The sequence below is a fragment of the Pteronotus mesoamericanus genome, unplaced genomic scaffold (assembly GCF_021234165.1).
Source record: "Pteronotus mesoamericanus isolate MK-2021 breed Mesoamerican mustached bat unplaced genomic scaffold, CSHL_Meso_final contig_181, whole genome shotgun sequence".
Taxonomy (NCBI): Eukaryota; Metazoa; Chordata; class Mammalia; order Chiroptera; family Mormoopidae; genus Pteronotus; species Pteronotus mesoamericanus.
Window position 1 is genome coordinate 2,198,682 of NW_026555077.1, and position 25,822 is coordinate 2,224,503.

A 25,822-nucleotide genomic window follows, 5' to 3' on the forward strand; every position below is an offset into this window, starting at 1 on the left:
AATAGAATATCATTATAACTTTTTAAATTGGTTGCCCTTAATTTCCTTTATTATTATCATTAATTGTGATTTCTAGGAGTTGCCAGGCACTTAGAAAAATCCCTGACACTACCCATAAGAAGGTTAAGAAACAGAGGATTCCAGATAACATACCCTTTCTTTCTTGATCATGACAGTGAATGCTCAGGACAATGAAGACCACGTCCCACTCCATTTCTGTTCTCGCTTTGGACACCATGATATAGTGAAATTCCTGCTCCAGAGTGACTCAGAAGTTCAGCCTCATGTTGTTAATATCTATGGAGACACCCCATTGCACCTGTGAGCATTATGTATGGTTCTATAGGCCCTCCAGGTATTTGTACGTTTTTACTATTATCAAAACATGTTCTTTAACTCTAGGGCATGTTACAATGGCAAATATGAAGTCGCCAAGGAAATAATCCAAATATCAGGAATAGAAAGTTTGACTAAGGAAAACATCTTCAGTGAAACAGCTTTTCACAGGTAAATGAATATTTAAATGCAAAAGTCAGAGAAATACAAGTACCGTATGATGTTCCTTATATGTGGAATCTAATGAACAAAATAAACTAACAAAGTGGGGACAGACTCATGGATACAGAGAACAGACTGAGGGCTGTTGGGGGGATGTCGGGGGCTGGGTTAGAAGGGTGAAGGGATGAAGCAAAGAAATAAAAGACTCATGGACACAGACAACAGTGTAGTGATCGTCAGAGGGAAGGGGGTTGGGGGTAGGAAAGAAAAGGGTAAAGGGAGGATAAATGGTGATGGAAGGACACTTGACTTGGGGTGGTAAACACACAATACAATATACAGATGATGTACTGTAGAATTATATACCTGAAACCTCTATAATTTTATCAACTAATATCACCCCAATAAATTCAATAAAAAATTAAAAAAATAAAATAAATGCAATAGCCACTAACTTAGCTGATACCCTATGGCACCTGCAGTTGTGTACATAAAGGAAAAACAAATAGTGGCAGATGTTGCAATCAGAGAGCAAGAGCAGAGGGTGGGCAGAAGACAAGGAGCCTAAGCTACATGCACAGAAGAAAAGGTAAAGGCAGATGCTGCAGTTAGTACAACAGATGGGGCCTGTGCCAGATGCTGCATTCCTGGCAGCAGCCACAAAGACAGGGACTGATGTTGCCAAGGCAACAGGCCTATCAACATCTGTAAGCATATTCTTTCTATTCCACTTCACTCCACAGAAAGCTGCCAAAAGGGGCAGTGCCCATAGTCCTCCTCCGACAAGAATCTCATTACCAGAATTCATCAGCATCAAATGTGACACTTTTTTCCATAGCACTTAAACCTTATGTGCAAATGTATCTACCTATCTAAGACATCCATCTGTCAGCCTGCAAAAGCTTAGTTAGGGTGGCCACTGAAATACCTAAGAAGGCATTAGCTTCTTTCTAGGCATCTATGAGAGTCCTTAACAGTATGCTTTTTGCTCTAGAAAAACTCACTGTTAGAGCAACTGGGTTTGGAAAGTTGCAACAAAAAAGGGAGGGAGGGAGGGAACAACAGAGGGAGGGAGAAGGTAGCTAATAACTCAGAGCTACAACTCTCAAAAATGTCCAAAAAGAAGACAAATTTTTATAGAATTTGACACCCTCATTTTTAACAAGATACTATTTTGCGGTAAAAATAAAAACATAGTAATTTGAATTTAGTAAACACTTGAATATAAGATAATTTACTTACACATTATAGATTTCTTGGCTAGTCTGCAACCTCTAAAAAATAAACAAAATAAATGTGGGACTATCCATGTACGTTATGTACGTACTGTTTCTATGACACCGGTAAATAATAAAAATGAGGAGACCCTTTAGCATACTGCACTAAAATTAAGCTTGTGCTTCTGCATTATGCATCAACCTGTCAAATTTCATTTAGATTTCCAGGTTTTTCTTGTCAACCAAGAGGTCAGCAAAAAGGGAGGCAAAGAAAACTACCATTTATAGAGTGACTATATACCAGATTATTTGCATATATTATCTTATTTAATCTTCATCACCATTTTTATAAAGTTATATTATCCCTCTTTTACAGATGAGAAAATCAAGGCTTAGGGAAGCTAAGTAACTTGACAGGGATCCTTATGGCTAGAAAATCATGTAGTAAATGCCTGCCTAATTCCAAATCCTGTGCTTTTCATCTATCTACATGTTCTAGTACCAAAATATTTTGTCTGTTTTCTATACACTCTGTAACAGAACAGATGCAAGAACTCTTCTGATCACAACTTCAGTCAAAGTGGATCAGTGGAATTTGTCACTGAAGAGGACAATTGGCAGAACTGATGTGTACAGTTGCTGGTGTTCTCTTTCCCCATAGGTCATGCTTGTTAAGGCATATACCTCAGGCTAGTTTTAAAATTATTTTGTTATTCTGTGATGTGAATTGGAATCGACTCTAATCACAGGGTGATTGTCACTTCCAGAAGATCGTTTATATGACAAGATTCATAAAGTTGAGTTAAAAGCATGTTCAATTGTTTTATTTTGTGCAAACCTGTGGCTAGTGGAAATAGCATAATGTGTTTATTCTATCCATTTTAAGCACAGATTTAAAAAAGAAATTTTCCTTTTACATGAAGAATTAACCTGATTATGAATTTTCTGTGTACAAATCACAGTGCTTTGTATACAGCAAGTGCTCATTACTTTTATTTCTGTTGTTTTTATAAACACACCCAAAAATACACATATGTATACACATACATGTATATATTCAGAACTTACTATTTCCTATGAATAGTTGCTTTTGAAAAGAAATAATGAGGCAATTCAGACAATGGAACATTAAAAGTGCACTATTACGGGAACTATTTATAATGCAGATAATCAGTGATGATAAACTCTGTTGCAGTGATGGGTAGCATTCTACTCAATTATTTATTCAAGAAAGATTTATTGACTTCTGGTCAAGATGGCAGCACAGGCAGACATGACTTGCCTCTTTGCACAACTATGTCAAAATTACAACTAAAATATAGAACAACCATCACTCAAAACTATCAGAAAATGAGTTGAATGGAAATCTGACAACTACAAAATTAAGGAAGCCACATCCATCCAGACTGGTAGGAGGGGCACAGGTGTAGATTGGGCCAGTCCCTCACCCATGTGTGGTGTATAAAAATTCAGGAGGGATATCTCGGGAGCAAGGAGTCCCAAGCCCCACACCAGGCCTCCCAGCCCAAGGCTCTGGTTCCATGAAGATAGGTCCCCACAACCTCTGGCTGCAAAAACCAGTGGGGATTGAGTTGGTAGAAGAAAATTCTAGAGCCCCAAACAGTTTCTCCTAAAGAACCCACACATATACCTACTCAGACTCATTCCCTCTGAGCTCCAGCACTAGGGTAGTGGCTTGAAAGGCACCAGTGGCATATTGGGAGAAACTGAAGTGTCTAGCATCAAGGCGAGCAGAGACTGTTGTCCCTTTTCTAAATGCTCCCCTTGTTGGGGAACACCCTGTCTAGTTTCAGGAGCTGTAGCCCCACCAACAGGCAAGAGGGCCCCAAAGCTGGAAATAATCAAGGAGGCCGATGAGGAGATAAAACCTGTCCCCCTGGCAGGGGCACAGCCCCTGCCTCCCTCACATCACCCTGTTTGGCCCTGAGATGGCAGGTAGTCAATAATGGGTAAGATCCCTCTATGGAAGGGACAACCTAAGCCAGACACAGAGGAAATGGGCAGCAGGACAAAACTTGGGGGACATGGAGAAAGGGCAAAAAGGTCTGCACTCCTCAGCTCAGCTTGAATATGGCCAGGGTGCTCATTCTATCTGAAAGAAGTCTCCTTGCTTCTTGGTGGCTCCCTCCCTCCACCTGGTTTAGGCTCGAAACAATGCTGGAGACAGTTCTAAACTGAATCTGGGTTCCCAGGGGAAATCGGGCCTAGAAGTAAATTCTTTAAAGCATGCTTTGTTTCTCTCTCAAAAGCTATGATAGCCAGCTCATGCTGGGAAGGAGATTTACATTATTCACACACCTAACTCTAAACCCTTTGGCCTTCTCATGTTTATGCTCTCATGTTTACTAGTCTCCCCTTGCACCCATATAAATCAGTTTGTTTCTGCCATTTTTTTTCTTCAAAGCATCATCTATTCTCTGTAAACATTAACTTACTGATGTAATTACATCACCTGCACTTTCCTATTACCTAGCTCCACTGATAACTCTTTCAATAAAAGCCTTTGGAAAAAGGGGCTCAGGCTTCTCCACTAGATGGAAGAGCCATGTCCCCTCTCCTGGCAAACAGAGAAGTGTTTGTGATGACTCGTGTTTAGTCCCCCAATCCGTGACAACCCTGGGACAGGTTCTGCGGGATTCAGAGCCCCGCTCCCCCATCAACTGGCCCCGGACAGTGACCCTGAGATCCAAAGGCCGTCTGATTGCACTCCCCGCAACATCCCCTTACAGAGTCGGCAAGCTGGTGCCATATCTGAGACTCTATCACCTAACACTGTTTGACCTGCCTTGGAGATCCATAGAGACTCCGCCTCACCCAACTATGGACCCATTCAAGCCGGTTTTCCATATGAATGGCTGGTCTTGGCTCATGCTTCACAACTTCCTATGTCCTCCCAACAAGCAGCAGGTGGCCTCAGTGAGCCCCAGGCCCAGCACTAGCAGCAGCCAGCCTGCATTCACAATTTGGCTCTGTCTGGGAATCTCCAAGCCCAGCACAAGTAACAGAAACCTCATATTCCTTTATAGCTCAGGCAGGGTGGCCCTGGGTAAAGCACAGGTGGGATGACCTTGGCCTGTACCACCCCAGAAACTCCAGGGTCAGCACACTCAGTGGACAGCTACAGACCATGTTGGAGCACCACCACTCTGCTCCTGCACAGCTGATCCTCCTCAGAGGGCTGCGGTTGGTGGTAAGTAGTCACAGCCAGTCCTTGCAGCTGACTCTCCTAGGTAAATCTCTCCAATTGACCTGCCAACAGCAGCCAAGGCTCAACTATAAGAGGAGGGTGTCCTTAGCCCAGGCAAAGAGTATACCTCAAGTACCCAGCTTGGGTGATAGGGGAGGCTGTGCCGCTGAACCCTACAGGACATGTACTTCACTAGGCCACACTACCAAGACACAGAGCCAAATCAGCTTTACCTAATACATAGAAACAAAAGAAGCCTGCCAAAATGCGAAGACAAAAAAACATGGCCCAAATAAAAGATCAGATCTAAACTCTAGTTTTCTGTTGAGAGCTAAACAAAATGGATATAAGCAATCTATCAAACACTGGTTATAAGGATGCTCAAGGAACTTCAGTGAGGACCTCAATAGCATAAAAAAGATCCAGTGAAAAACAAAGGATTCATTAATTTAAATATACAACTTATAGGGAAACAACAGTAGAGTGGATGAAGTGATCAGTGATTTGGAACATAAGGAAGCAAAAAGCAACCAATCACAAGAAGAAGAAAAAAGAATCCAAAAAAAAATAAATGAGGATTGTGTAAGCAGCCTATGGAACAGCTTCAAGGGTTCCAACATTTGCATCACAGGGTACCAGAAGGAGAAGAAAAAGAGTAAAAAATAGGAAATATATTTGAAAAAATAATGAAAGAAAACTCCTCTAATTTGTTGTAGGAAATAGACATGCAAGTCTAGGAAGCACAGAGAGTCCCATACAAGATGGATGCAAAGAAGCTCACTCCAAGACACATCATAATTAAAATACCAAAGGTTAAAGATAAAAGAGAATCTTAAAAGCAGCAAGAAAAAAGAAGTCAGTTACCTACAGGGGAGTTTCCATAAGATGGCAGCTGATTTCTCAAAAGAAACTTTGCAGGCTAGAAGGAATTGGCAAGGAATATTCAAAGTCATGAAAAGCAAGGAACTACCGCCAAGATTGCTCTACCCAGCAAGGATATCATTTTGTTTCAGAGGGCAAATAAAGATCTTCCCAGACAAGAAAAAAACTAAAGGAGTTTATCATCACCAAACCATTATGACATGAAATGTCAAAGGAACTTATTTAAGAAAAAAAAGATCAAAACTATGAATAATCAAATGACAACAAAACATGCCTATCAACAATTGAGTCCGAAAAAAAACTAAGCAAATAAGAACAGAGAGAGAACCATGGATATGGAGAGTGTTTTGATAGTTGCCAGATAGGAAGAGGGTGTGGGAGAATGGGTGAAGAGGTGAGGGGATTAAGAAGTACAAACAGGTAGTTAGAATAGCCATGCAGGTGCACAGTACAATATAGCTTTGTTTTGTTTGTTTTTTTTTTACTCTCCTACAATACTACTTCACTTCTGAAATACATCTGTATGTGAGTTTTTCCCACCTCAATTTTTTGTGGACATCAGATGGGTATCCTACCACCCAATTCAATTCTAATTCTGTCTACCTGAACTTAGTGTCAGATAAGGGCTCAATCTCATAAGACTGCTGCCTATCTCAGATGCCAATAACAAGTCCCAGTTATTCCCTTTGCTTCTGGCCTATTGGCTCTAAATCACAGGTCCTAACACCCTTTACTTGGGTTTGGTAATTTGCTAGAACATCTCACAGAACTCAGCAAAATATTTTACTTACTAAATCATCACTTTATTATAAAAGGGTACAACTCATGGACAGCCAATGGAGGAGATACATAGAGCAAAATATGTAGGAGTGGATGTGGGGTCTTCCAATACACCTGTGTATTTACCAGTCTAGAAACTCTTCAAAACCTGTGCTTTAGGGACCTTCATGGAGGCTTTACAACATATGTATATCAATTAAATCATTGACCATTGGTGACTAATTCCAACTCCTACCCCTTTCCACTTCCCTGAGGTAGGGTGGTAGTGCTGTCAACCCTCTAATCACAAGGCTCGTTCCCCTGGCAACTAGCCCTCCTCTGGTAGTTATCTGGGGGCTTTCCAAAAATCACTTTATTAACAAAAACACAAGGGCTGTTGAAAAGGGCCTGTTATAAATAACATAATATTCTCCTTTCCCTTTTATTGCTCTGGAGATATTTCAAGAATCAAAGACAAAGGAACAAACATTATAACAAAAGTTCCTCTCATTGCTTAAGAAATTACAAGAGTCTTAGGAGCTCAGGGCCAGGCATGAAGTTGAAGATGAAATATGTATTTCTTATTACCTATAACAATATTACAGAGTTTCCCCATTCTTCTTTAGCCATTATTTAGATGGGGCTCTGCCCAGTATTTGCTCCTTCTGGTCACCTGTGACATACCATATAGATCCCAGGAGTTTAGAAGTACAGTGTTGCCAGTGAACAAGTGATAGGGAAAGAAGAGGTGTGAGGGAAAATATAGGAGAGGAAAATTTGTGAGAACTACTAGTCAAAAAATAAAATCCACTTGTTATTACTAAGCATGATTTACCTTACATAATTTTTTTTCTCTATGTATCTTAGCTTTCAAGGTAATAGTAGAAATAAGAATTTCAATTAACTACTTCAACAAATCTAATTATGAAGTTTATCTATAAAAATCTTATTTGGGTGGGTCCTGAAATATGCTAATTTTTCCACAGAAACATAGTCCCATTAGAAAAGAACTGACAATAAACAGTCTTCTGTAGCCTGTAATGTAATTCCATAAACATAAATGCACTTGAAATTTCAGCAGCAATGTGGCAGGTAGAAAATTATTATCACTATTTTTGAAGTATTTTTTTGATTATGCTATTACAGTTGTCCCATTTTTTTCCTCTTTATTCCCCTCCACCCTGCACCCACCCTCCCACCAGCATTCCCCCCTCCTTAGTTCATATCTATGGGTTATACATATAAGTTCTTTGGTTTCTCCATCTCCTATACTATTCTTAACCTTCCCCTGTCTATTTTGTACCTACCATTTATGCTTCTTATTCAATGTACCTTTCCCCCATTTGCCTTCCTCCCCCTTCCCACTGGTAACCCTCCATGTGATCTCCATTTCTGTGATTTTGTTACTATTCTAGCTGTTTGCTTAGTTTGTTTTTGTTTTCGTTTTAGGTTCAGTTGGTGATAGTTGTGAGCTTGTTGTCATTTTACTGTTCATAGTTTGGATCTCCTTCTTTCTCTTAGATAAGTCCCTTTAACATTTCATATAATAAAGGCTTGGTCATGATGAATTCCTTTAACTTGACTTTATCCGGGAAGCGCTTTATCTGCTTCCATTCTAAATGATAGCTTTGCTGAGTAGAGTAATCTTGAATGTAGGTCCTTGTCTTTCATGACTTTAAATACTTCTTTCCAGTCCCTTCTTGCCTGTAAGATTTCTTTTGAGAAATCAGCTGATAATTTATGAGAACTCCTTTATAGGTAACTGTCTCCTTTTCTCTTTCTACTTTTAAGATTCTCTCCTTATCTTTAATCTTGGGTAATGTAATTATGATGTACCTTGGTGTGTGCTTCCTTGGGTCCAACTTCTTTGGGGCTCTCTGAGCTTCTTGTATTTCTTGGAAATCTATTTCCTTGGCCAGATTGGGGAAGTTCTCCTTCATTATTTTTTCAAATAAGTTTTCAATTTCTTGCTCTTCCTCTTCTTCTGGCACCCCTAGCATTAGGATGTTAGAACATTCAAAGTTATCCTGGAAGTTCCTAAGCCACTCCTCATTTTTTTTTAATTCATGTTTCTTCATTATAGTCTGGTTGAATGTTTATTTCTTCCTTCTGCTCCAAATTGTTGACTTGAGTCTTGATTTCCTTCCCTGCACTAGTTGTTCCCTATATATATTTCTTTATTTCACTTTGCATAGCTTTCACTTTTTTCCTCTATTTTGCAACCATACTCAACCATTTCTGTGAGCATTCTGATTATCAGTATTTGGAACTTGGTATCTGATAACTTGGCTATGTCTTTGTCTCTCAGTTCTATTTTTGGAGCTTTGATGTGTTCTTTCATTGGGCCCTATTTCTTTGTCTCAGTGCATCTGTTATGTTGAGAGGGGTGGAGACTCAGGTATTCGTCAGGGTGGAGCAACCCAGGTCGCTGTATTGTGATGTTGTGTGTGGGGGAGGGGTCCGAGAGGGAACACTGACTCCTGCTAAGCTCTCCACCAGCTTTCAGTCACTTCCCCCACTGCCCATGAGCAAATTGGGCTCTTGTGGTGCTGATTCCTGGGTGGGTGGATTTGTGCACGTTCATGGACCCTGTGAGTCTCTCCAGTGAACTCTCCAGTGAGGCTGGAAGTTTCTCCCGCTGCTGCAACCCCCACAGATCTTTACAGCCAGAGGTTTGGAGGCTTTCTTTTCCCACACTGGAACCCTGGATTGCGTGGTCTGTGTTGCTCCCCAGTTGTTCCTCCAGGTTTATCTACATGCAAATGTGGGACTGCCCAGTCCACCAGCCTGGGCATTGCCACACATCCTCTCTGCCAGTTGCCCATCTCCACCCCTTCTACGAGTCTGGATGACTGTTTCTTCTTTAGTTCCTTGGTTGTCAGACTTCCACAGCATTCAATTTTCTAGCAGTTCTGGGGTTTTTTTGTCTTTAAATTTGTTGGTGTCCTTCTTCTGGTTGTGCAAGGAAGCAAAGTGTGTCTACCTATGCCTCCATCTTGGGTGTAAGTCTACTATCATTATTTTATAGGTGATAAAACTAAAACTCAAAAAGATCAAAAAGCTGGTCTGAGGCCTTCTGGCTAGTAGTATGTGCCAGAGCTCTAGATTTTTAACTCCATTCCCAATGCATCCTCAGTAAAATTACAGCTTTGAAATCTTGCCCTTGGATTTAGAAAGCCTCTAGAGACATAATACATTTTATTCCCCCCAAGGAAAAAATTTCAGACTGTGACCTGGATTTAACTGAATCTCTCAGGGCCCTCCTGGGTTCCCTCATTTGATTGTCTTGCAAAATGCTTAGGTCCTATAGCTAAAAAGGAATGGTGCTTCTGCAATATTTTTCTTCCTTTTATGGAAAAGGATTAATATCATAGGAAATATTTGTTAGTAAAATGCTAGAAATTTTATACTTCTTTCTTAAAGGACCACATGTGAGAATCTTCAGGATTTTATTCTATGTGTGCCTGGTTTTTATCACCTCCTCCTCTTTCCTTCCCTGCTTCTGCCTTCTCTGTCTCTGTGGTACTCCTATCTACACATCAGCATCTAGAATAGCCTGAGTCAATCAGGACTATATTCATTTTTTATGGCTGTCATTATAAAATACGACACACTATGTCACTTGATAACAGATATTTATTTTCTCACATTTCTGGAGACTAGATGTCCAAGATCAAGGTTTCAGGGGGTTTGCTTTCTTCTGAAGACTCTGCCCTTGGCATGTAGATGGCCGCATTTTCCCTCTGTCTTCACATGGTTGTCTTCTGCTTCTGTTATCTGTATACTATTCTCAACTGCTTAGAAGGATACCATTCATATTGGATTAGGTCCCACTCTAATGATTCAATTTTAACTTATACTTCTTTAAATATAGCCACAAAATAAGGTTATGGAAGTTAGGGCTTCATCATATTAATTTGCAGGCAAGGGAGGTGTTCATGCAATTCAGCCCATAACAAGAGCCTTCTATTTTCTTTATGGTATAATTCTGCAGCGCTTGTACCTATGGCAGGAACATTGATCTTGTTAAATTTCTTCTTGATCAAAATGTTGTAAGCATCAACCACCAAGGAAGAGACGGGCACACAGGTAAGACTGTGGTAAGATCATCACTACTGTCTGATGCATGTCAGAAATTGTCAAGGACAGTGACAGTGGCATGCTCAAGAGGGAAACAGGCATCAGGAATGATCCACTCCAATTGGGAGAGATATTTTATCAGTTACATCATTTAGAATTGATGGTGCATGGTGATAATAAAAAGCAACTGACTTTGGGTCAGTGTCATTCTTGTGCTAAATTATCAGCAGTCGATGAATCCCTTATGGCTTGCATCAAGAACAGAATGACCCCGCTGCTCTCCCCTTTGTTTGCTGCTCAGGAAAAACACTTGATTTGGGTCTTTGTTCTTTGATGTGTACAAAGATGTTAACATTTGTTCTTGGTAATTACGGTGGATATAGAAATACTAGAAATTGTGCTAAACAAAAGGCAGTCTATGTAGATCAACTAGAATAGGATACTTCTTTTGCTTAAAGTATATTTTGTTTGCACAATAATAGAATTAATTCTTTAGCAAAGAAAGACGCCCTTCCTTTATATTTCTGGTAACAAAACTATTATGTGGTAATGGCTGATTGTCTTTTGATAATTGGGGTTGTTTTTCTCTTCTTTTTCTTTTGCCCTTCATTCTATTCTACTATAGGATTGCACTCTGCTTGCTACCATGGTCACATTCGCCTGGTTCAGTTCTTACTGGATAATGGAGCTGATATGAATCTGGTAGCCTGTGATCCCAGCAGGTCTAGTGGTGAAAAAGATGAGCAGACATGTTTGATGTGGGCTTATGAAAAAGGTATATTTTTCATCATTGCATCTCGGCAATAATACATGGAACTGTGTGCACAGATTATGGCATCAATAATTTCTTTGCTTGCATGATTCGTACACTTCCATTTCTCTGTAGGTTATATCTGAGTCACTGGGGACTTGGATCAAAGAGTCCAATAGATCATCACTAGGGAAGTAAACTCCCGAGCTGCAGATGAACTGAAGGCATTCTTTGCATTGACACTTTGAAAAGAGAATGAATTATCACATTCCTAGGTACTAGAGAAATAAAATCGTGATAGGTAATACTAGATACTTTTTTAGAGTAGACATAGAGTGAGTCTTTATCTCTTACATGGAAGGAACTTTTTAATATAAATTCAAAATTTTAAAAAGAAAATAAATACAAAAAAAGAAAGGGAATATTTGTCAGATCTGCTGACAATGTCTCCACTAGAAAAAGTAAGGGAGCCAATGACTTACTTGAGCTAAAAGTGGTGAAAGCTTGGGCTTTGATATGAGAACACCTGGGTTTAAATCAAGCCATGTTGTTTGATCTTGAGCATAGTATTAATTATTGCTGAACTTCAGTTTCTTCATCTGGAAAATGAGCATAACAACTCCTATTTTACAAAGTTGTAAAGAGTAAATGAGATAGTATGTGCTAACTACTTACAATGGTGTCTGGCACAAAATAAGAACCTAATAATTGGTATTTCAGTAATGATAACATTGGGAATAGTACCTATGTGGAAATAAGGATGAATAATAACAAATTTTTCATTTTAAGAGAGAGAAAACTACAGATATTCAGAAGGTGAAATAGCATCTTTGTCATTGTTATTAAGATATATTGAACCTTATAAGTGAGCTCTACATAGGCGAGTTCTATACACAAGAGCTCCCATGGAGTTTAAGTTTCCAGATGACATGGAGCACTATGCATTGTCATTGAAAACAGAGTTACAACTGAACACTGTGAAATATGTCAGACTTTGATGCCTACATTGCCTTTCTAAGATGTTTAAAGTATGTAAAGAAGTGTTCTTATCTTTTTAAATGCTAGAATCTTAAAAGTCCATGTTAAAGAACAATTACTATACTGGAAGATTTCTCAGGCTACAAAGCTGATCTAAAAGGTTTGCCTGAAGTAGGATATGAAGTCCATTAATGAAAAGAGTTATGGAATTTGATAGGTAGAAATGGGGAGCTATAAGAACATAGACAAGGAGAAAAAAACAAACAGGTCTCACCATTTGTAGTAAAAAAAAATGATACAGGAGTTACTTTAACAGAGACAGGTGAACAAATGTGGAATAGTAGGGAATGAGTTGGATATAAGCCTGTTTGTTTTTTACTTTTTATTTAAGTATTGTATAAATATACACACACATTTGCACATTGTAGTTCAATGAATTTTCACAAACTAAACTCACTCTAGCATCCAGATGAAGAAATGAATCATGATCAGCATCCAAAATCCCTACTTGCATTCTCTTCTGATCACTCTCCAAAAAGGGTGCCACTCTTTTCCTGAGGCATATATTAGCTTTGCCTCTTTCTGAATTTTATATGAATGGAATATTATGCTTTATACATCTTTGCATCTGGCCACTTTTGACCAACAATGTTTAAGATTAATCTGTATTGTTGCAGATAGTTGTAAATCGTTCATTCTCACTGTATAGTATAATGTTTTGCAAGTATATCACAATTTATTTATTCATTCTACTGTTTAGGGGCATTTGAGTAATTTTCAATTAGGGATTATTAAAAATACCATTGCTGTGAACATTCACACACACGTCTTTCAGTAAATATCTGTATTCATTTCTATTAGGTGTTAATGACCTTCTACATTGTGTAGAAGAACTTTCAAGTAGTTCTATATTTGAGTATCTGTTAGAAAATCTTACATATTCTGAAGCTTCAGAAGGCCTTACTAAGTTCTAGTTACTCAACGCATTGCATTTATTTACGTGATTCTCAGTGTCTCTTAAGAAATTTGAGTTTCAGAGAAAGACTGTTTACAAAGCATTAGTCTTCCGGAAGACAGCTCAGAAATAGCTGCTGCAGCTAGCTCTTCACAGGGGTTGGCTTTGTTTGTGTTTTGTTGATTGAGAGTGATAGTTGAAAACTGGTTTTACTTCATTTTTCTTTGTGGATTCCCACACTTTATGAAACAATAAATCATTGTGTAGTCTCCTAAGAGTTCCTACCAAATGACAACAAAATTCCTTTAGCTTAGAGGACTTAGCCACTGGTCTCTGCAACATATGCCATGCTTGTCACCCTTATTTGTTCAACTAATGTGCAAGGCATCAGTGTTGCATTTCATTATTACTATGAATTTTAACAAATTGAATGTTAGTACTCAGGAGACAGATGGATATTTTGCATATGTTCTAGGGCAGAACAAATCAAACCAACAAAATGAAATTGTTGCTATTTTCCCTTGCCAGAGAAACGTTGCATCATTTTTATGTGTTCAAGGAAGATTGAAATGACCTTTTTAAAAATATTGCCAACAGTACACTGTCCCTGTTTTATTTGGATAAAGAAATGCTTTCCTTTCTCACTCAGAGAAGGACTCACTAAATTAGTGGATGTGCATACTAAGGATTTTCCTGGGCAAGTAGGAAATGGAGTGAAGAAGTACGAAAACTTCATTTGGAGTTTCTTCTTTATAGAATAGAGATTATGTAGAAATGGCCCCATCGTGACTTTCCATCCTAGGAGAGATAAACCAGAAGGGAGCTTCATAACCAGCTTCTGCCTATTTTTAGAAGAGTACCTTTGAAAGTGCCCAATTTGAATAGCTCATCTTAGTCTACCCCTTCAGCAGAAAAACTGGGAGTCTTTTTCAACAACATTCATCTCTGAATGATTCTAAGACAAACTTTAATGGACTGTCTCTCTGCTCTTCTGACGTAGCATGTTAGGGGTGCTTGGCAGTGCTGGGGGAGGTATCTTTTTTAAAAAATATTTTTAGAAAAATGCTGACTTACCATGGCTCCCTGTGATATCAGATATGAAAAGTGCTTTCCATTTACATAGCTTTTTATTTTTTTACTTAAGTATAGTTGATGTACAGTGTTGCATTATTTATATTAGTTTCAGGTGTACAACATAGTGATTCAACATTTTTATACCTTACAATGTGACAGTGTGATCACCCCACTAATTCTAATAATCCTCTGTCACCATGGAATGTTATCAAAATATTATTGACTATATTCCCTTTCATCTTTTTTACCCATTCCTTCACCCCCTCATTTCTGGTAACCACCCCTTTGGTCTCTGTTTCTATGAGTCTGTTTTTGTTTTGTTCCTTTTTTACATAGCCCTTTTAACCTAAAGATATCCAAACCAATCTTAGAAATAATTTTCCTGGTGACCTCGATTTTACACAGAAGCCTATTGTTTAAATTTCAGTATTTCTCTGCCAGTCTGCTCAGAGCTCCAATTTTACAATATTTAGAGTGTTTCCCATTCCTAAGTCTGCCTCCCTGCCACCGCCCACTTTTTTTCTACTATTCCATCTGAAAGTAGCGATAGCTGTCTCACTCACTTGGATTTGTTCTGCCCTTTCCCTGGGGTACAAAGGACTTGTATGAATCAATTTAAATTGGCCAGAAGAAATAGCCAGCAGCCTGCTTATGTTCAAATCCTCTGCCCTAATCACCAGTATGGAAAAACCATTGAAAAGACCTACACATAATCTTACATCCATTGCATTAAAGATGAATCTGCCAAATTGAAAAGATCTCAGCCAATTAGAATTGAACACATAGCTCAATAGTGTGTCTGGCAGTTAGATTTGAAAAGGCTGCCTTTGACAAAGAAAAGCACTTCTTTATGTCAGGCTATTTAGGGTCAGAAAAATAACCCAAACTAGAAACAGAACTGAAACTTCTCTTTTGCTAAAACTTCTTATTTGCTTCAGCACTGACACCAGTTAAAGTAATTTACAGAGGGTCCTATTCCAATATCTAATTACCCTGAATGCAATATTTGTATACAGCAGAACCACTCTAATTCACAGTGACAGGGAGCTGCAGTTGGAGAATTAGTGAGGAAGTGAGCAAAAACAATAAAAATCAAGGTTCCTGTATCATGATATATACTTTGTTCATTTCTTTTGACAAGTGTTATATGGTCAGGATTATTTATAGTAAACATACTATAGTATATTCTCCAAAAGTAATGAAGTCTTACAGTGGTGAGTTTCTGTAGTTTTCAGCCAGTTAAAAATAACTAAGAGAGATAAGGGTGGAGGAGAAGTAGAAGAAGAGGTGGATTTGTTAAATATTTTGATAAATTTTTATCAATGGTTTGTAAAGTTTCAAGTTTCTTCTATCCTGAACCCTAACTTATTGGAGTTCGGTGAACCTAGTTTATTTAGTGCAGCTAATTCAGTGGATTAAGGGTGGGATAGAGGAAGGAATATACAAAGGACTTAAATGGTGGTTGTAAACGTATATCTAATTTTGTGTAGACTGCTTATATTTCTACACGTTTAGTTACTCTCTCCTTTAAAAATTAATAAAACAATACCAATTCCCATTAGAATAGGAAGAACTTCCATTCTTTTAGGGAGATAACACAAAAATCCTTCTGAAACATAACTATGAACAAAACCACGTATATTAAAATGAATAGTGGAAGAGAATGTACAGTCTCATTAAGCACCTATTACATAAGCTTATATATGTATATATAATTTGTCAAAATAACTCTTTAAACTGGTATTATCTTGGTATTACAGATAGTTGGAGACTTAGAGCTGTGAAGTCATACTTGCCCAGACCCACAGCTCTTAAGCGGAGAGCTGGCACCCACAGAATCCTGTCTTATTACAGAGGTCGAGCTCTTCCCATCTCACTCTAGAATCAGACAGATCTAAGTCCACATTTTATCTTTATTAATTGATGATCTTGCATGAGTTATTTAACCTCTCTAAGCCTTAATCTTTAAACTTAAAATGAGTAAATTAATAACTACTTTACAGAATTCTGCAGAGGGTTAGGAATAAGATGTAAATGTCTGGAACATAGCAAATTCTCAATAAAAATGGTGGTATCTGTTATTAAGCATATAGCAGAGGTTTAATCAAATTCCACATAACTCCCAAATCTTGTCGTCTTTCTTAATTTACAACATGCTTTAGGGTGTGGTAAAAAAATATGACATATTGACATAGTATTAGGATGATGGGCATCTTTTACAAACCCACTAATGAAGAGCATATATCCCTGCCAAACACCACTGGACCAACTTGGAATGCATAAAAATGTGTTGTTTTGTTTTGTTGATATCTCTTATTTATGACTCAAGTAATACCATTCATTTTATTTTATTAGTTTTTCGAGGAGAATTTTTATTACTTTTATGGACAGAAAAACTCAACAGTGTACACTTAGCCCAGCTTTGTGGCCGATTCTTTAGGCTTGGCCTTTCCTAGCTTGGCAATGTGAACCACTGACTTTGGACTCCGTAAGTTGCCTCCCCAGTGGTGGCAGATCTCATTGTACTTGTCACTGTAATTGGTCCACATGGCTTCCACCAGCCTAGCCAGAGCACCTTTGTCTTCCGAGTTAACCTGTGTGAAGGAGACAGTGGTGGAGATCTTCCTGTGGACCGGGCGCCCCAGCCTGGCCTCCCCCTTGATGATATAGGAGGGAGCCCCAATCTTCCGGCATAGGGCAGGCCGGAAGACAACCAGCCAGATGGGATCCTCTTGTGTGCAATCACTACCAGTTCATCTTGTACTCCGCCAAGGTGGTGACAATGTTGACTTGCTCGAAGGACAGGTGACCTCTTGGTGGGGCCATCCCCCTTGCTGGCAGCTTTTTTTCTCAGGCTGGGCTGACAATCTCTGCTTCTTCTCTTGTTTTGTCTCTTGTCTGTACTTGTGGGCCAGCTTAAGCAGCTGAGTAAAACCTCAGGACTGAAGTGAGAACAGGAAGATTTTGAAAAGCTTCACTAATCAAAATATTATGAAAATAATCTAAAACTATTATTCTAATATACATATTTACATGCACATATATAAGACAGTATTTAAAAACTTTAACATATATTTGCAAGTCTCTTTACTACAGCAGATTTTTCTACCACAGTCATGTAGAAGTGTCAAAAAAATTGTGGCCATGTTTTTAAACAACCGTGCCAACTAACATGCTGGATCCCTTTATTAGGGAATCTGAGGATCAGGTGAAATTCAACAAGTCCACAATAGAACTTAACATCTCTTTTGTCCTCATCTGTCAGTTTCTCCTACCTTATTCCTCATTCACTCTGTCATTTAATAGCATTACCGTCCAGTCACCTACGTTAGAAATTTGGATTGATGCTTGACTACTTTTTCACTTTTAATGTCCTCCCCCCTCCATCCCATGTTCTTTCAGTGAAAACGTCTTGTTTATTTCACCTCACAGATGTAATAGAAACCCTTTGTGGGTCTATTGCTCTGGGTACTTTTTGCTCAATGCCAATAAGAACTGTGGCTCTGAATGCCTGAGTTTTGTAAAAAGAAAAGGAACTATTTATTCAAAAGTTATACAAGTTTAGAATAATGGCAGACTTCTGCCATTAAATCTCACTCCCTTTAGAAACAAAGAAATACCCACAAATACACAGTCCTGCCTCCTCTTGTCAAACCAGGCCTGTCCGAGGTACCATCTCTCAGGAAAAGAAATAGAAGTCTGTAGCTTAACTCGGCAGATTCCCATCTATATTCTGACTTCTTCCAGTCATCCGTGCTCAGCTAGCTAGGCTCCTACTCTTAATCCAAAACCACCTACTCATGGTGGGCTGGAGAATCCTTCTGCATCCTTTCAAACTGTATGGCCATGACCCTACACTGCTGCTACATAATCAAGAGGTTTCTCCTTCCTCAGCCACATGGTCAAGAGCCGGGGGAGAGAGCCTCTCACGACTTTCCTACCCTCCTTCCCCCATGGTCCTGAGCTCAAGCATGGCTGAGAGAGAGGAGAAAGGAGAGAGAGAGAGGTTAAGAGAGATGGAGAGCTCCCTCTCTGCTCCGAAACCCCAAGGTTAAGACCCAGCACGGCTGCCGCGTCTGGATTTAAATCCTGGCTCTGATCTTCCTCCCTAATCCCATTTTTGACTCCTCCCAAACTGGGTTACACCTGCCAGCAGTCTGGTTTCTTCTGTCTTTCTTGGCTGCCAATTTTAGTCTGAGCAAGCGTGGTCACATGAAGTAGGAGCAGCCTCCAAGTCCCTCAGGCTACATTACATCACATTTTAGAGTCACACCGGTATCCCTGGCTGTGAGCTAGGCACAACTTTTAACTTTACTAAAACACTGGCCAAGTTCTATAGCCATGGAAAGGAACTCTCAATGGCTGCTCCACTTTTCCCATACCCCAAGCAATAGCTGTGGGGTTTTTTTAATGTTTTGGGGGACCTCTAGCTCCTCACACCATTTCACAGATATACTTTGAATTCATTCTTTCTTTATTTTTCACTTTCTTTATTTTTTATTTATTTATCTCTGTTTTAATCCATACTCTGATCCATTTTATAGCCTCATAACTAATCCTTTTTTTTTTAACGTCTTTTGAATCCATGTTCCAACTATAGTCTGAGGGGTATGTTTAAGGTGCAGATAGGACGATATCATTCCCCACCTTAAAATCCTTCACTGACCCGCTGTCAGTGATACAGAGAGATCTGATCAAGATAACTCAGATCAATGGGGAGAAGTAGGGAAACGCCATAGGAGGAGTTTGCCAAGGCAATTGCGGGCTATGTAGGATGGGATTGGCTGAGAAGCTGAAAGTCTCCAGGGCCAATGGAAATAAATATAGAGAGCTCTCTGGCTCCTGCACTGGCTCGAGCTCTGGCTCTGGCTCCAGCTCGGCTCTAAGGCTCTTCCTCCTCGAGGATGCTTGCATGATCATGCTGCAGTTGCCCACGTTTCCCCGACAGACAGTCTTTTGATGTGAAGGAACCCCAGGCGCAGCCTAGGATCAGGCTGGCCTGGCAGAGGGTGGCGGGTCTATTCTCTGGGTGTTCCAGAGGAAACAGGCTCTGAGGCAGAAGCCTGCCATTTTTCCAAAATTGTGTAGTTTTTGTTTATTATGTTGTTTTTAGTTTGTAAACTAACTCTATAGAAAAAAAGATAGCTAAAATTTAACAGGGGAAAACTAGGAGAACTCAGGTGTTAGAGTTTAGCCTTAATTGATAGGCTAAGTGATTAAAGCTGTGACTTGATAGGCTTAAATAACTGCTTTAGAATACAGACTTCTTTCCTTTATCACCAAACTTTTGCATCTGAAATTTTTGCCTAGAGGGTGGCAGCTGACAGCAGAACCCTGAGTGCTTCTCGGTAACGTTTCTTTTAGGAAAAAGTCCCAGATTTTTACGATGCCGTACTCTGCGCCCGTGCCCCATGCCTTTCCTACCTCTCAAACCTCAGACTCGGTTACTCCTGTCACCTGAGTAACCTCACATGCCACGGTCACAGTCACATTCACTAGATCACTAACATTCACTGGGCGTTTACTCTGTGCCAGGCATGTTGTAAACACTCCATATGCATTAATTCATCGAATCTACATAATAAGCCCATGAGACCGTGTCTGTTCACATAATAGCAGTACAAAAGTATTTGTCGTCCCTACACGTGCCGCATTATTCCATGATTCCAAGCCTTTTCTCATGCAGTTCTCTCTGCTTCTACACCCTTCCATTCTCTCTGCCCCACTTCACTCTTCACTTTTCTGATTTCTACTAAGCTTTCAAGACTCAGTTTATGGATCCTCTCTTCCAGGAAGTCTTCCCTGACAGTGCAGTCTAGTGCACATTCCCTTATGTTTTATTGTACCATATGCCCACCTCTATCTCTGTATCTATCACTTCATATTGAAATATTCTCTCTCCTACTAAATTGTAAACTGCTTGAGAGCAAGTATTTGAGCTAATCTTTGTCTTCTAGAAACTTAATTCAATGGCTGATTCCTAATAGCGGCTCAATACATGTTTGTTGAAGTCGAGTATGAGCAGATATTTCAATCGTAACATTCTATTCCATGTCTTACTAAATGACATCTGGTCAGTCATAATATAGTTAATGTTCTGAATACTAGTTACTGCTATTCTGTTGTCTGCATTGGTGTTTCTTTAAATAGAACAGGTTTATTATTAATTGCACAACCCTAATACTCAAATTAATAGAAAATTTTAAAGAATACTCCAAATAAAGCTCCTCTTTCTATGAATTGGAACAGTGAAAATTTTCCCTGTGGTTGGCATGCTTTTCTCTTCCCTATTTGCTTAATAACCTCACACAGATCTTGCAAGTCTAGCTTATAAACGATTCCTCAAGGAACTCTTCCCTGACCCCTCCACTGTGTTGTACAATAGCACTGATATGGATGTCCAACGGCACCCTCTCCCTTTCCTTCCTAGAGCTTGGCTAAATGAAATTTGAGGGAACATTTACATAATTGTTTTTTCTTTTCTATTAGACAGAATTCTTTACAAGAGCAGAGAGCATTTCAATATTATCTTGTACCAATCACTCATTCAAATGAAAATTTATTGCAAACCTATTATGTAATAGACGCTGAACTAGGAACTGAAGTAAAACAGGGAGGGAGACAGACAATATCTCGCTGCTCTTAAGTCTGCATTTCTAGCAAGAAGATGGAGGCTGCAAGAAAGAAAACAAATAGACGCTATCAGATAATGATAAGTGCTATGAATAAAATAGGAAATTCAATGGTGGGTAAAAAGTTCAAGGACACAATTTAAAATTGAGAAGTCATGGAGGGCTTCCCTGGGAAGACTTTATTTGAGTTGGTTCCTAATGGGTGCTCTGTAACTACTTGTAGAAGGAAAATGAGGGAAAAAGGAAGCCAAGGGAAGGAGAGAAAAAAAGGAAAGAGGAGAGCTAAGTGACTTGGTTTGCATATAATATTCTTTTGCAAAAGCACTCATGCTTGTGGATTCTTATCTCAAGGTGAAGGACTGGTGGCATTATTCTTTGGGCCTGGTGATTGGGGGACAAAGACAATGGGGGAAGAGAGATGTGTGCTCCCTCTCCGGGATATAACATTGAAACATCTTTCAGATTAACCTCAGGAGAATATGTAGCACGTTTGGAATTTTTGTTTCCTCTGATCAAACTGACAGTGTGTGGGACCAGGACTGACAGGAGGAGGATGAGTCACCAAAGGGCAAACATCAGGAGCTACCTTCTGATCCCATTTTTCAGTGCTTCTGGAAAGTTAGTTTTTAAAATGATGAGAAGCGAAGAGAATGAAATATTGAGCAAAATCGTATGTATACCATTGCTGTGAAAATTTTATTCTTTGAGGCAGGTGTAGAGAAAGGTCTAGACTGCCCCTTTGATGACCTGGACATGTCGGACCTATGAGGTCAATAAAAATTCCCTCGCTTCTGTAATCAAGATCAAATCTCCATGTTCTCTACTTGACCTTGGGTCCAAAGGGCCTCAGAGTTATGATGTCAGGGAGAAGAGTTATGAAGTAGTTTGAGTAGAAGATTTAGTAGTAGTTTAGTAGTTTAGTAGTTCCCTTATAGGAAAATAATAAATTGGTACTTTTTCTTTTTGAACAGTTATGAATCCTCTTTTGTGTAAGTGACCGTGGTATAATAACTACTGTTTTTTTAAGAGCCCTTTGCATGGACATATAAACTTAAAAAAACCCTAGCCTTAAAAAAACAAACAAACAAACAAAGAAAAACCTATGTTTTAAAATAAAGAGCTATTCAGAAAGTTGAAAGCAAAGAGCCTCAAAGGCCTGGGCCAGGGTGCAGGGGTGTGCAATCATTTCAAGTATAAGGAGTAAATGAATATAAAAAGACAAAAAGAAAAGTATGGAATTTGGGGAACACAGACAGGACCAGAAGAGTTGGGAGCAAGAAATGAAAGGGACGTCCAGCCAGCAGTAACATCTCATTTGCCTAAACCCTCGGGGGCTCCAATGAGTCATACGCTGAAAGTGCAAAACATTATTATGACTGCATTAGGCTAATAACATAGCAGCCTCCTATTTGGGTAAAATACTTGGATGTAGATAGTAAGTTCTGAGATAGAGGGAAACATTTTATTTAATTAGTGGAAGTTTGATTATCTCTGGATGTGTTCCATTAGTGTGCCTTGGTTATCAGGGTGTATCCATTATCAGGAGTTTGGCTTAACAAGTCTATTTAGTGAGTACCGTCAGAGCATTTTTCTGCTTAACTGCTTGTGGCCAAGATTCAGGGATCTAGGCCCTAGTAGTTTTCAGGTTTCTTCACATACACTTTGGTAGTTTGTCAGAGCAGTGCTAGCTGTGGAGAATTTCCCACACATGTGCGCCTTAGCCCACAGTTAACAGGAGGTGAGAAATCAGGCGGAGATGCCTTCCAGAACAGAGAGGGCCTCTTGGCATTTCTCTGGCAGCCTCATGCTTATCATCAGCCAGAACCCAGGCACTCATTAGGCTCTTGATGAAAAGCATCCCAAAGAAAATGCCAGCAAATTGTGCCACTGTGCTGGCAGGAAATTAAAACTGCTCAGAGCAAGTGGAGCCAAGAGAGCTGTTGAAATAAAAGGTAACATCCAGGGTGTGATCACTGACTTACACAGGCATTCACAATTCAAGATGCGGCGTTCTGCTTCGCTGGGGGAAGCGAGAGTTCTCTCTTGGCTTGTCAGCTGCAGTCAGTCCAGCCGAGGAGCTAAGACAGGCCAGGCGAGGAGGTGGGCTCAGTGAATTAGGCTCTGTTGTGCTTGAGTAAATGCTTGGGGTCTGCGTTGTTTTCTTTCCCCAAATATGACTCTCCTAGGAAAAACAGAAATAAGAAAAAAAATTTTTTTGTTGTTCTGTTTTTATTCCTGGTCCCAAGCACTTAAATACCAAATTAAGTAAAGGAACAGCTCCAAAAGTACCACGGGTCTAATAACCGGAGGGGGTGGGGGGCAGACTGTGTGGGGAGGAATGGACAAAACTTCAAAACCTATGAATCCAGAAATGGTACAGGTGAAGGGTTTTTTTTAAATACTAGAGAAATTTTTTTGTTGGTGTTGTTACTTTTCTTTCTAAGGTTAGGATGGCCTTCAGAGATAGGGAAAAAAAGTAGGTGTCCAACAGATAGACAAAGCACACTAAAATTTTCCTCATGTCGGGTGCAATGGGCAGAGTAGTGAAGCACTACTCCTGTGAGCTTGCCTACTTCTCCAGCCAAGGCCGGTACCGCGCTCATCCTTGCTGGCAGTGTTCCAGCCGCATTGGCCTTCCTTTATTTTCTGAACATAACATGTTTGCTCCCGTCCTAGGACTTTTACATTATCAGTTCCTTCTACCTGTTAGGCTTTTTCTTTACAGATTTGCCTGTTGGGTAATGGCATTTGGGCCTTGAGGTTCCCCTGAATGTGAGCACAGGAGAGTCCAGAGGAAGAGTGCGACTGGGGCTGGCTCCCCACTGTTTTATTATAACCTATGTTTATGATTTGAGAAAATCACAGATCCACCTGTCATATAGAGAGAGCTAGAAAGCTATGGATGATAAAAAAAATAGATGGTGGTGTTACCTCTATAGATTTAAGTTTTACTACAAGTTGAAACGATTGTAATCACAGTGTTTTGTTTTGTTTTTCTTGAAGAAATTTGTCTTGAGATGTTATATTTGGGAAAGTTTTAGTGTTAGTAAATATCTTATTCCTCCTCAGGATCTCGTATGCTCTGTTAATTTCAATTCCTTTTTGAAGGGAGAATTTGATAAACATGTACAACTCTCAGCATACACTCTCTATGTGCATTAGCTAGGTATATTCTGAACCAATACTAACTATGAACCCTTTGTGATGGATAAGCACTCACACTTTTTCAGTTCCTAAAGTTTGCCATTTTTACAATGAGTTCTTTTGCATTTCACAAGTCTATTGGCAGGGTCTTTAAGGCTGACTTTGTTTTTCTCTAGTATAAAATAGTTTCTGTAGATGATTTTTATAGTGAAAGCATAAAATAGTATTGAAGTTTAGCTCTATTTAAAATCATAGATCTATTCCTAGGTGCACTTAACATTTTTAATCTTTCACAATAACCTCACGATTTTGGTGGTGTTAAATATAATAGAAATTTATCTCCAGGTGTGCATTTCTGGTCAGAGGATGGCTTCCCCCTACCCCCTAAAGCCTCAGAACCGTTTGCATCCAGCCAGCCAATTGGGAGTGTAGAGAAGGCTCACCAGTTTCTTAAAGCCTTGGAATGCATGTCATTTTTGCTCATGTTCCCTCAGTGAGAATTTGTCCCAAGACCATAATTAGACACAAAGGGGATGGGAAATTGCTGTCCCTGGGTAGGCGGCCATTTCCAGTGACAAAATCACTCCATGAATGAGGAGTACAAATATTGCTGAGTAGCCAGCTGTCTCCTGCCACAAAGACTTATGTAAATTATCTTAGCGCCCTGTGATGTTTCAGTTGTCAATCAAATGTAATGCTTAGTCATAGCAAATACATCTCTCCTTCCTGGTTATAATATGTGCTTTTCACTCTTGTAATAGTCCCCTTATTATATACTCCCATAGCACTGGATATTTCCTTATTTATACATTCTCATCATTCTCATTTGTTCAACTACACTAGACTTCTTAAGGGTAGGACCATAGTCACCATGTTTGTTGTATTTTCCAGTACCCAGCATAGTGCCTAACATAGTGCCTCATCTAGAAAAAACTTAATAAGTTATTTTGAATGAATGAATGTACTAAATTTCCATTGCAATATATTATCTCTTAAAAAATACATCCTATGTTTCAAGCTCCCTCTGGTCATTTTTGGATTGGTTGGTAAGCTCAATAAATCAAACAAAATTTAAGACCCTCTGTCCTTTTTCTCTCTTTAAAAAGGACACGATGCAATTGTCACACTCCTGAAGCATTATAAGAGACCACAGGATGAATTGCCTTGTAATGAATATTCGCAGCCTGGAGGAGGTACTGCCTTCCTTATTCAGTATTTGTTGTTAGTGCAATATTGTGCCTGAAAGTAAACCTGTACTTCTTCTATTACTGTCATTCTGGGATGAGAAAGGAGGACATGTCCAATTAGCTTTATTTGAAGGAAACTCATGGCTGGGTGAGGCTGAAACTAAAGCAGGCTCCACTTTGACTGTTTTCTAATTCAACAAACTACAGTTCCTTCACGTTCAGCGTTCCCGGGACTGAGTATTTGTGAGGCTTGGTCATGACCAGGAAGGCCTAGGTAAGCTGAGAGCAGTCGTTTTCCATTTCAGTAATGGAGTGAGGCAGGACAGAGGATACTCATACCAGACACAAATTAAATCGGCTGCAGTCTGCTAGACCTTGGATGTTTAATCTTTTTATGTGGTTTCTAAATAAATACTTGCTGTACAGTTTTAGTATCCAGAGAAGAGCCTGGGTTTAA

The 25,822-nt window shown here is 39.4% G+C and overlaps 1 protein-coding gene and 1 pseudogene across 1 annotated transcript in view; one reads left to right on the top strand and one right to left on the bottom strand.

The window, feature by feature from the left end:
* Positions 1-25,822, top strand: part of TNNI3K (TNNI3 interacting kinase) — a 294,113-nt gene that overhangs the window by 86,885 nt on the left and 181,406 nt on the right. Inside the window, exons 8-12 of the mRNA XM_054566852.1 lie at positions 177-321; positions 403-507; positions 10,559-10,653; positions 11,270-11,419; positions 25,285-25,371. Coding sequence (XP_054422827.1) covers positions 177-321; positions 403-507; positions 10,559-10,653; positions 11,270-11,419; positions 25,285-25,371 — 582 coding nt within the window. The remainder of the gene's footprint in view (positions 1-176; positions 322-402; positions 508-10,558; positions 10,654-11,269; positions 11,420-25,284; positions 25,372-25,822) is intronic.
* LOC129065560 (60S ribosomal protein L7a-like) lies at positions 16,814-21,789 on the bottom strand (annotated as a pseudogene).